The sequence below is a fragment of the Taudactylus pleione genome, unplaced genomic scaffold (genome assembly GCF_031769625.1).
Source record: "Taudactylus pleione unplaced genomic scaffold, aTauple2 ptg000394l, whole genome shotgun sequence".
Classification (NCBI taxonomy): domain Eukaryota; kingdom Metazoa; phylum Chordata; class Amphibia; order Anura; family Myobatrachidae; genus Taudactylus; species Taudactylus pleione.
This window is the reverse complement of record NW_028284795.1, coordinates 1061530-1072392: the sequence shown is the minus strand read 5'-3', so window position 1 is coordinate 1072392 and position 10863 is coordinate 1061530. Positions and strand designations below refer to the sequence as shown.

The following is a 10863-nucleotide window of genomic DNA, read 5'->3' as shown; positions in this document are numbered from 1 at the left end:
TGAATATATTGTGGGCAATGGAGGAGGTGCCCCTTCAGAGCTGGAGCCTGGCGGCAGGGCCTACATTGTCTCCCATAGTTCTGCCCCTGCCGGCTGGTGCCCTGACACCTGGTTATAGGCACCTGGGCTGTTTAGTGTATCTGGAATGCAGCTGGTGTTGCTATATAAGTCTGCACATGTCACCGCCAAATAGCAACATATCCCGGGTACACAGCACATACACACTACATATAACCATCAATGGTCACATGGATAGCTAGCCATGGCAGTAATGCCATCACTATACGATGGCCATCCCTAGTAATTATCCTATTATCACAGATAGAAATCCTGAAAACATGAGCTGTTAGGGGTCAGTGAGGAGCAGAATTGGGAAACACTGGGGTATGTATGTGTAAGATGACTGTAATCTCCCATCATTGTACGTCACACACCCCCTCACGGACCCCGCCCTGGCACTGACCACCGCAGCTCGCAATACCCCCTTTCTTCCCCCATCACATGATTTACCCTTTGCCTTTAGTTGCATCAGCCGCAAGCCTCGGTATCGCTGAGTGACAGCAGCATCATCCTATAGCGAGCGGCAGCCGGCGAGTGGCGCCCAATCAGTGAGAGGTGGGGGCGGAGTCTGCCAGCTCCTGTCTGTGTCTGAGGGAACGTGGTGTGTGTGGCCGGGAGGAGAAGCAGCTGCAGCGGCCCCGGGACCCCTCTGTGTACCGCCTGTAAGTGCCGCAATCACCGGGGGAGTCATGGTGACAGATTACCCCAGCTCTATGGCAGTGGGGGTTATTAGATACCCCTATCAGATGGTGCAGGAGGGTAATTACCCAGCTATATGGCAGGGGGGGTTATTAGATACCCCTATCAGATGGTGCAGGAGGGTAATTACCCCAGCTCTATGGCAGTGGGGGTTATTAGATACCCCTATCAGATGGTGCAGGAGGGTAATTTCCCAGCTATATGGCAGTGGGGGTATAGTAACATTGCTAGGATTATTAGATACCCCCTATGAGATGGTAGGTGTGGGGGTAATTATATGGGGGGAGGGGTATTTTGCATGCAGTACTTTGCTCATTGATTGGGCCTTAGAAGAGCAGCATATAAGGCTCGGCCTCCACCTGCTTTATTCGTTATAGCGCCAGTCTGTTACTATTGGGAACAAACACAGTAATAACACAGGAGTGAGTATTAAGGTGAGAGGGGCTGCTCACAGGCACACAATGCTGTCCTGGGGGGCTTATGGGTACGTAGGTGACTAATAATTCGTGTAATCTCTATATGGCTCAGGTCACTGTCACCATGAAGACGTCACTGACAGCCGCCGAGGTCCGCCAGAAGTTCATCGACTTCTTCAAGGAGAATGGCCACACGTATGTCCACTCCTCCGCTGTAGTCCCGCTGGATGACCCCACACTGCTGTTTGCCAATGCCGGCATGAACCAGGTAAGCTGAAACACGATTGTATTTACCCAACTGGTTTCATCTGCAGATCCAGTGACGTATTAAAGTGACCGGGATACAGGTCAGTTCTACCTGGTCCTCTTGCCTGCAGTTATAATGTAACGTTGCCTTCCAGGGTTCTACAATTGTAGACTAATGAATTTGGACCATATCCAGCTGTGTGAGGATATGCCTGGGCCGTAACGCATGGCCGGGTGCCTGGGCCGTAACGCATGGCCGGGTGCCTGGGCCGTAACGCATGGCCGGGTGCCTGGGCCGTAACGCATGGCCGGGTGCCTGGGCCGTAACGCATGGCCGGGTGCCTGGGCCGTAACGCATGGCCGGGTGCCTGGGCCGTAACGCATGGCCGGGTGCTTGGGCCGTAACGCATGGCCAATGCTGGTTGGGACTTGTTTAATGCAGGGTGAGATGGCGGCAGCGGAGGTCGGGGGAAGCTGCTGTCTGGTGGGAGATTAGACATGAGCTGTGTGCGCGAGGTTACAGTAGTGAAGATATGATAAGAGCCTGTATGAACGTATCTGGGAACAGATAATTTGGGGCTGTACGTGGATCTGATGCTCATTGTACAGTCACCATGGGAAGCGCTCACCATCACTGCAGCTCGGGCAGTCAGCAATCACAGAGTGATAATCTGGGTAATACTCCAGGAAACGTTCATATTTGCATCATGGCCCCAGTTTGATGATTTTGGGTAAAGGGTTTTCTGTTCACTTTGTCCCCTCAGTAGTTCCTGTTCAGTCTCAGATGGCGCAGTGTCAGATGGCGCAGTGTCAGATGGGGCTTATTACCTGTATGTCCTATAGATCTCACACACTATGAAACTTCTTCTTTCCAGTTCAAGCCAATCTTCCTGAACACCATAGACCCGTCCCACCCCATGGCCAAGCTCACACGAGCAGCCAACACACAGAAGTGTATCCGCGCCGGAGGAAAGCACAACGACCTGGATGACGTGGGGAAAGACGTCTATCATCATACCTTCTTCGAGATGCTGGGCTCCTGGTCATTTGGTGACTACTTCAAGGTGATTATTGCGCTTGGGGGGAGGTTGTAGTGTGTGTCTCTGAGGTGTGAGGCGGTAGAGGTGCATGCCTCTGAGGTGTGAGGAGATAGTGGTGTGTGCCTGTAAGGAGGTAGCGTTGTGCATCTCTCTGACCTGTGAAGAGGTAGTGCTGCGCCTCTGTGTGATTGGCAGCAGTGCACATCTCTGTGTGGCGGGAGTGGGCAGTGGGCCGTGGCTCTGTGAGGTGGCAGTGGTGCACGTCTCCTTGATATGAGGTAGGAGGAGGTAGCAGTGCGAGTTGGTAGTAGCGCGCATCCCTGTGAGGCATTTTCAGTAGTGTGCGTCCCTGTGAGGTGTGAGCTAGCGGCGGTAGTGTGCGTCCCTGTGAGGTGTGAGCTAGCGGCGGTAGTAGTGTGCGTCCCTGTGAGGTGTGAGCTAGCGGCGGTAGTAGTGTGCGTCCCTGTGAGGTGGTGGTAGTAGTAGTGTGCGTCCCTGTGAGGTGGTGGTGGTAGTAGTAGTGTGTGCGTCCCTGTGAGTTGGTGGTGGTAGTAGTAGTGTGTGCGTCCCTGTGAGGTGGTGGTGGTAGTAGTGTGTGTGCGTCCCTGTGAGGTGGTGGTAGTAGTAGTGTGTGTGTGTCCCTGTGAGGTGGTGGTAGTAGTAGTGTGTGTCCCTGTGAGGTGGTGGTGGTAGTAGTAGTAGTAGTGTGCGTCCCTGTGAGGTGGTGGTGGTAGTAGTAGTAGTAGTGTGTGTCCCTGTGAGGAGGTGGTAGTAGTAGTAGTGTGCGTCCCTGTGAGGTGGTGGTAGTAGTAGTGTGTGTGTGTCCCTGTGAGGTGGTGGTAGTAGTAGTGTGTGTGTGTCCCTGTGAGGTGGTGGTAGTAGTAGTGTGTGTCCCTGTGAGGTGGTGGTGGTAGTAGTAGTAGTGTGTGTCCCTGTGAGGTGGTGGTGGTAATAGTAGTAGTGTGCGTCCCTGTGAGGTGGTGGTGGTAGTAGTAGTGTGTGTGCGTCCCTGTGAGGTGGTGGTAGTAGTAGTGTGTGTGTGTCCCTGTGAGGTGGTGGTAGTAGTAGTGTGTGTCCCTGTGAGGTGGTGGTGGTAGTAGTAGTGTGTGTGTGTCCCTGTGAGGTGGTGGTGGTAGTAGTGTGTGCGTTCCTGTGAGGTGGTGGTAGTAGTAGTGTGTGTGCGTCCCTGTGAGGTGGTGGTAGTAGTAGTGTGTGTGTCCCTGTGAGGAGGTGGTAGTAGTAGTGTGTGTGCGTCCCTGTGAGGTGGTGGTAGTAGTAGTGTGTGTGTGTCCCTGTGAGGTGGTGGTAGTAGTAGTGTGTGTCCCTGTGAGGTGGTGGTGGTAGTAGTAGTGTGTGTGTGTCCCTGTGAGGTGGTGGTGGTAGTAGTGTGTGTGCGTCCCTGTGAGGTGGTGGTAGTAGTAGTGTGTGTGTCCCTGTGAGGAGGTGGTAGTAGTAGTGTGTGTGTGTCCCTGTGAGGTGGTGGTAGTAGTAGTAGTGTGTGTACCTGTGAGGTGGTGGTAGTAGTAGTGTGTGCGTCCCTGTGAGGAGATGGTAGTAGTAGTAGTGTGTGTCCCTGTGAGGAGGTGGTGGTAGTAGTAGTAGTGTGTGTCCCTGTGAGGTGGTGGTAGTAGTAGTGTGCGTCCCTGTGAGGTGGTGGTAGTAGTAGTGTGCGTCCCTGTGAGGTGGCGGTAGTAGTGTGCGTCCCTGTGAGGTGGCGGTAGTAGTGTGCGTCCCTGTGAGGTGGTGGTAGTAGTAGTGTGCGTCCCTGTGAGGTGGTGGTAGTAGTAGTGTGCGTCCCTGTGAGGTGGTGGTAGTAGTAGTGTGCGTCCCTGTGAGGTGGTGGTAGTAGTAGTGTGCGTCCCTGTGAGGTGGTGGTAGTAGTAGTGTGTGCGTCCCTGTGAGGTGGTGGTAGTAGTAGTGTGCGTCCCTGTGAGGTGGTGGTAGTAGTAGTAGTGTGCGTCCCTGTGAGGTGGTGGTGGTGGTAGTAGTAGTAGTGTGTGTCCCTGTGAGGTGGTGGTAGTAGTAGTAGTGTGCGTCCCTGTGAGGTGGTAGTAGTAGTAGTGTGCGTCCCTGTGAGGTGGTGGTAGTAGTGTGTGTGTGTCCCTGTGAGGTGGTGGTAGTAGTAGTGTGTGTCCCTGTGAGGAGGTGGTAGTAGTGTGTGCGTCCCTGTGAGGTGGTGGTAGTAGTGTGTGCGTCCCTGTGAGGTGGTGGTAGTAGTAGTAGTGTGCGTCCCTGTGAGGTGGTGGTAGTAGTAGTAGTGTGCGTCCCTGTGAGGTGGTGGTAGTAGTGTGCGTCCCTGTGAGGTGGTGGTAGTAGTGTGTGTGCGTCCCTGTGAGGTGGTGGTAGTAGTGTGTGTGTGTCCCTGTGAGGTGGTAGTAGTAGTAGTGTGCGTCCCTGTGAGGTGGCGGTGGTAGTAGTAGTAGTGTGCGTCCCTGTGAGGTGGCGGTGGTAGTAGTAGTAGTGTGCGTCCCTGTGAGGTGGCGGTGGTAGTAGTAGTAGTGTGCGTCCCTGTGAGGTGGTGGTGGTAGTAGTAGTAGTGTGCGTCCCTGTGAGGTGGTGGTGGTAGTAGTAGTAGTGTGCGTCCCTGTGAGGTGGTGGTGGTAGTAGTAGTAGTGTGCGTCCCTGTGAGGTGGTGGTGGTAGTAGTAGTAGTGTGCGTCCCTGTGAGGTGGTGGTGGTAGTAGTAGTAGTGTGCGTCCCTGTGAGGTGGTGGTGGTAGTAGTAGTAGTGTGCGTCCCTGTGAGGTGGTGGTGGTAGTAGTAGTAGTGTGCGTCCCTGTGAGGTGGTGGTGGTAGTAGTAGTAGTGTGCGTCCCTGTGAGGTGGTGGTGGTGGTAGTAGTAGTAGTGTGCGTCCCTGTGAGGTGGTGGTAGTAGTAGTAGTGTGCGTCCCTGTGAGGTGGTGGTGGTAGTAGTAGTGTGCGTCCCTGTGAGGTGGTGGTGGTAGTAGTAGTAGTAGTGTGCGTCCCTGTGAGGTGGTGGTGGTAGTAGTAGTAGTGTGCGTCCCTGTGAGGTGGTGGTGGTAGTAGTAGTAGTGTGCGTCCCTGTGAGGTGGCGGTGGTAGTGTGTGTAATAATGCTGGTAATTTGCTGCCCCCTGCAGGAGCTAGCATGTAAAATGGCCCTAGATCTCCTGACCAAGGAGTTCGGTATTGACATTGAGCGTCTGTACGTCACATACTTTGGTGGTAACGAGGCAGCTGGTTTGGAACCAGACCTGGATTGTAGACGGATCTGGCTGGACCTGGGGTAAGATGAGACACAGCGTATAATGTGCGTCCTGCTGACCACTGTGCAGGGGATAATAACGTCCCGTCTCTCTCTGCAGCCTGCCGGACAGCCGTATATTGCCAGGCAGCATGAAGGACAACTTCTGGGAGATGGGGGACACCGGCCCCTGTGGACCGTGCAGTGAGATTCACTTTGATCGTATCGGGGGCCGCGATGCTGCTCACTTGGTTAATATGGATGACCCCAATGTGCTGGAGATCTGGAACCTGGTGTTCATCCAGTTTAATAGGTAACTCGGGTGTTCCCCAGGCCTGAGAAGGTGTAATAACATGTTTATATGACACTGTCCCTTCTGTATGATTTCTGTCTCCATCTACTGACACAGAGGGCTATTTACTAACATTGCACGACCATCACAGCGCCCAATCAGATACCCCCTTTTATTGTCTGGGGCCGTTTTCCCAACTGGAAGAGTTTCCTGCAATCAAACGTCTCTGAGCAATGTGTCCCCGCAGCCAGCACTAGATCTGATACAGCTGTATATAAAGCAGGCGCAGGAAGGCGGCCTCTAATTATTATCCTCCAGTTTTCCCACCCGCTGGGCCAGGGTATTTCTGAGAGTTCTTATGCAGTGAAATCTTTAGTGTGCCCAACTCTTAGCGAGAAAACCGTCTGTATGCTGGCGCAGAAGCTGGCGTCTGAGTGAAGACCGCGCCTGGGCGCTGTCAGTATGTGAGGGGAAAGGGAGATATCACTACATGGGGGCAGATACAGAGGACACCAAGCACCTCCTAGGTCGGCTTAGCCTGTGTCCCCTATGTCCCCCCACTCCTGTAATGCCCTGGATCACATTCACCGGCCGTCTCTTACAGGGAGAGTGATGGGACCCTGAAGCCGCTGCCCAAGAAGAGCATTGATACTGGGATGGGACTGGAGAGACTGGTGTCTGTACTGCAGAACAAAATGTCCAACTATGACACTGACCTGTTCCTCCCGTACTTTGATGCCATCCAGAAGGTACAACTGGCGTGGTCTGCATGCACGTGGCGGCCTGTTACGTGGGCTTTGGGGCGTGGGACTAGTGGCTGCAGTTAGTGTGGGGAGTGAACTATTTCTAGTTATTGCTGTGTATGTGCATCCCAGGGGTACAATGCATTAGCAAATAATGGGGGCGATGTTGAATAGCCGCTGGAGGGAGATCCCGCAGTTATTCAGGACACCGCGTTGTTTGGGCGCGCTAAGGATTTCTTTTCGCACCCCCATGGGGAATGCGAGGAGAAATCCGACCAAAGTGCCGGGCAGTTTCTCTGCTTAGCGCGGCGCTAACAGCTGTTCGCCCGGCACTTTCGTCAGAGAATGCCGGTTAACGCGCCTTAACACCCTTGTTAAGGCGCGATAACCGGCATTCTCCGACCACACAGCGCACTGAATTGAATAGCTCCCGGCACTATTCAATTTACGTTGAATTGAATCGCCCCCAATGAGACTTGGTCTAAACTACTATACTTAGAATAAATAATTTGTTTAAAGTTACGTGTCCTTTCCCAGTGTCCTGACCCATCTCATCCCATCTTCCCCGTGGAAACAAAGTTGCATATTTAGTAGTGTTGATTCTAGCACCCTGCACCTGTCGCACCCCGTGCAGTTCCTCCTTCCTGCCTGGGGTGTCGCTGCCTGCACTGGTGCTTCTAGCACACTCAGCTAATGCAACAAAGTGCTAAGATACATACCAGCTAGTGCTAGAAGCACCAGAGCCGAGAGTGACACCCCAGGCAGGAACGAGGAACTGCACGATGAGATTATGTGTGAGAACCATTTGGCAACAAGAGAATGAACAGTTTTGCAGCTCAGCGTCCTCAGCCGGTCCCTGAGCAATGTTCTCATGTCTCACAGGGCTCTGGGGCCAGGCCGTACTCCGGGAAGGTGGGTGCGGAGGATGAGGATGGCATAGATATGGCATACAGGGTGCTTGCAGACCATGCCAGGACAATTACGGTAGCACTTGCTGATGGTGGGCGACCTGACAACACCGGGCGCGGGTAAGGGAATCTGTATATAGAATGCCTGTAATAACAGCTACAATTATTATATAGATATACCTACAGTGACCTTGCAGGTAAGAGACTTTTCTCTATTACAGCTATGTCCTGCGCCGAATTCTTCGCCGTGCTGTGAGATACGCTCATGAGAAACTCAACGCCTCAAAAGGATTCTTCTCAACTCTGGTTGATGTCGTCGTCCAGTCATTGGTAAATGAAGCCGCGCACGGTGACTGTATTGGTGACATTGGGGGATTGGCGATCTCCTGTCTGTGTACAGAAACGTCATGTACTGGAGGATCTTGCTGACATAGATGTGAGCTGGTTCTCCATTGTGAGGACCTCTTGTGGCAGAAGCTTGTAGTGACGCCATATCAACCCTTTCTGTGTCTGCAGGGAGACGCTTTTCCAGAGCTTAGGAAAGACCCTGACATGGTGAAGGACATTATTAATGAGGAGGAGACCCAGTTTCTGAAAACCCTCAACAGGGGGCGCCGCATCCTGGACAGAAAGATACAGAGCCTGGGGGAGAACAAGACCATCCCGGGTAAGCGCTGTCCCTGACGGCCACGTTTATTCAGCCATTTCTGTAGTAATGAGCGGTTTATTGAGCTGGAAGTGTTCCTCGGAGCCGTATAATCTAGAGTCCCCAGTCACTCACTTCTCTGCTCCCTAGGTGACACGGCGTGGCTACTGTATGACACGTATGGCTTCCCCGTGGATCTGACCGGCCTGATCGCAGAGGAGCGTGGTCTCAGGGTGGATATGGAGAGTTTTGAAGAAGAGAGAAAAGCTGCTCAGGTATCCGGTGCTGATGGGGCTTATTCTGCTTTCTAGAGGAAGCCAGGCTCCAGTGTGTGTGCCGTGTTGCAGGCTCCAGTGTGTGCGCCGTGTTGCAGGCTCCAGTGTGTGCGCCACGTTGCAGGCTCCAGTGTGTGCGCCACGTTGCAGGCTCCAGTGTGTGCGCCACGTTGCAGGCTCCAGTGTGTGCGCCACGTTGCAGGCTCCAGTGTGTGCGCCACGTTGCAGGCTCCAGTGTGTGCGCCACGTTGCAGGCTCCAGTGTGTGCGCCACGTTGCAGGCTCCAGTGTGTGCGCCACGTTGCAGGCTCCAGTGTGTGCGCCACGTTGCAGGCTCCAGTGTGTGCGCCACGTTGCAGGCTCCAGTGTGTGCGCCACGTTGCAGGCTCCAGTGTGTGTGCCGTCGCAGGCGTGTGTTCCTGGAAATCATTGTCCCACTACGGAGACCAGTGCAGGGTCTGTCTGTGTGTAGGAGGGACATGGTGGAACCTTCTATTGTCACACACACACATTGGTGTTTCCTGAATAATATGACTTGGTAATTTTAGTACTCATAATATTATATATTATCTATTATGTTCCGCTGCCTTGCTCTTGTCTCACTCCCATGTTCACCTTGTTTTGTCTGATTTGCATTTTATTTTGTTGGCTTACATCCACTGTTCCTCCTGTCGTTTGACTCTCGGAACCTCTGTGTCCGCTTTCAGCTGAAGTCTCAGGGGAAGGGAGCTGGAGATGAGGATCTGCTGATGCTGGACATTTACGCTATTGAGGAATTGCGTTCCCGGGGTCTGGAACCTACAGATGATACTCTAAAATACAATTACACGTCCAGCCCTGATGGGGTCTATGGTAAGCTGGATGTCTTCCTGCCAGGGCTGTAATACTGATAGCAATGTAGGTTTGGTGCTGGGTATACAGAATAAATGATGGAGTTTAGATTAGTAGAGGAGGGAAGGTGGGTCTAAGGTTATGACCTTGTTCTCTGTCAGATTTGGAAAGTGTGGTGGGCACAGTGAAAGCCATCCGCCGGGAGAAGACCTTTGTGGACGAGGTCAGCACGGGACAGGAGTGTGGGCTGGTGCTGGATAAGACCTGCTTCTATGCGGAACAAGGAGGGCAAACCTATGATGAGGGATATATGGTCCGAGAGGATGACAGCACTGACGATGTGAGTCCAGGAGATCATTCCATGTATTGGGATAACAGGATGCACTCTCGCTTTGTCTAGTTTCATATGTGGAAAACCAATAAAACTGCATCGAATATATGTAAAAAAAAAACACTAACCTTCGTCCTCGTGGCAGAATCTGAATATGTCTATGGGTAGCTAGGGAGGGGAGTGGGCTGGCGTCTATGGGTAGTGGGGAGGGGGCTGGTGTCTCTAGGTAGTGGGGAGGGGAGGGGGCTGGTGTCTCTAGGTAGTGGGGAGGGGAGAGGGCTGGTGTCTCTAGGTAGTGGGGAGGGGAGGGGGCTGGTGTCTCTAGGGAGGGGAGAGGGCTGGTGTCTGTAGGTAGTGGGGAGGGGAGAGGGCTGGTGTCTCTAGGTAGTGGGGAGGGGAGAGGGCTGGTGTCTCTAGGTAGTGGGTAGAGGAGAGGGCTGGTGTCTAGGTAGTGGGGAGGGGAGAGCGCTGGTGTCTCTAGGTAGTGGGGAGGGGAGAGGGCTGGTGTCTCTAGGTAGTGGGGAGGGGGCTGGTGTCTCTAGGTAGTGGGGAGGGGAGGGGGCTGGTGTCTCTAGGTAGTGGGGAGGGGAGAGGGCTGGTGTCTCTAGGTAGTGGGGAGGGGAGAGGGCTGGTGTCTCTAGGTAGTGGGGAGGGGAGGGGGCTGGTGTCTCTAGGGAGGGGAGAGGGCTGGTGTCTGTAGGTAGTGGGGAGGGGAGAGGGCTGGTGTCTCTAGGTAGTGGGGAGGGGAGAGGGCTGGTGTCTCTAGGTAGTGGGGAGAGGAGAGGGCTGGTGTCTAGGTAGTGGGGAGGGGAGAGGGCTGGTGTCTCTAGGTAGAGGGGAGGGGCTGGTGTCTCTAGGTAGTGGGGAGGGGAGAGGGCTGGTGTCTCTAGGTAGTGGGGAGGGGAGAGGGCTGGTGTCTCTAGGTATTGGGGAGGGGAGAGGGCTGGTGTCTCTAGGTATTGGTGAGGGGAGAGGGCTGGTGTCTCTAGGTATTGGGGAGGGGAGAGGGCTGGTGTCTCTAGGTAGTGGGGAGAGGAGAAGGCTGGTATCTCTAGGTAGTGGGGAGGGGAGAGGGCTGGTGTCTCTAGGTAGTGGGGAGGGGAGAGGGCTGGTGTCTATGGGTAGCTAGGGAGGGGAGAGGAGAGGGCTGGTGTCTCTAGGTAGTGGGGAGGGGA

The 10863-nt window shown here is 53.9% G+C and overlaps 1 protein-coding gene across 2 annotated transcripts in view; it reads left to right on the top strand.

The window, feature by feature from the left end:
- The first annotated feature begins 572 nt into the window (after nucleotides 1–572).
- AARS1 (alanyl-tRNA synthetase 1) overlaps nucleotides 573–10863 on the top strand; it is a 29612-nt gene continuing 19321 nt past the window's right edge. The window contains exons 1-12 of one of the 2 annotated variants that reach the window (XM_088446238.1): nucleotides 573–722; nucleotides 1288–1443; nucleotides 2297–2485; nucleotides 5560–5705; nucleotides 5785–5976; nucleotides 6560–6704; nucleotides 7581–7726; nucleotides 7828–7936; nucleotides 8123–8273; nucleotides 8403–8527; nucleotides 9234–9378; nucleotides 9519–9697. In XM_088446238.1, coding sequence (XP_088302364.1) covers nucleotides 1300–1443; nucleotides 2297–2485; nucleotides 5560–5705; nucleotides 5785–5976; nucleotides 6560–6704; nucleotides 7581–7726; nucleotides 7828–7936; nucleotides 8123–8273; nucleotides 8403–8527; nucleotides 9234–9378; nucleotides 9519–9697 — 1671 coding nt within the window. In that variant the 5' untranslated portion in view covers nucleotides 573–722; nucleotides 1288–1299. Of the gene's footprint in view, nucleotides 723–1101; nucleotides 1194–1287; nucleotides 1444–2296; nucleotides 2486–5559; nucleotides 5706–5784; nucleotides 5977–6559; nucleotides 6705–7580; nucleotides 7727–7827; nucleotides 7937–8122; nucleotides 8274–8402; nucleotides 8528–9233; nucleotides 9379–9518; nucleotides 9698–10863 lie in introns of those variants that run through there. The other variant, XM_088446239.1, reaches the window with a different exon arrangement.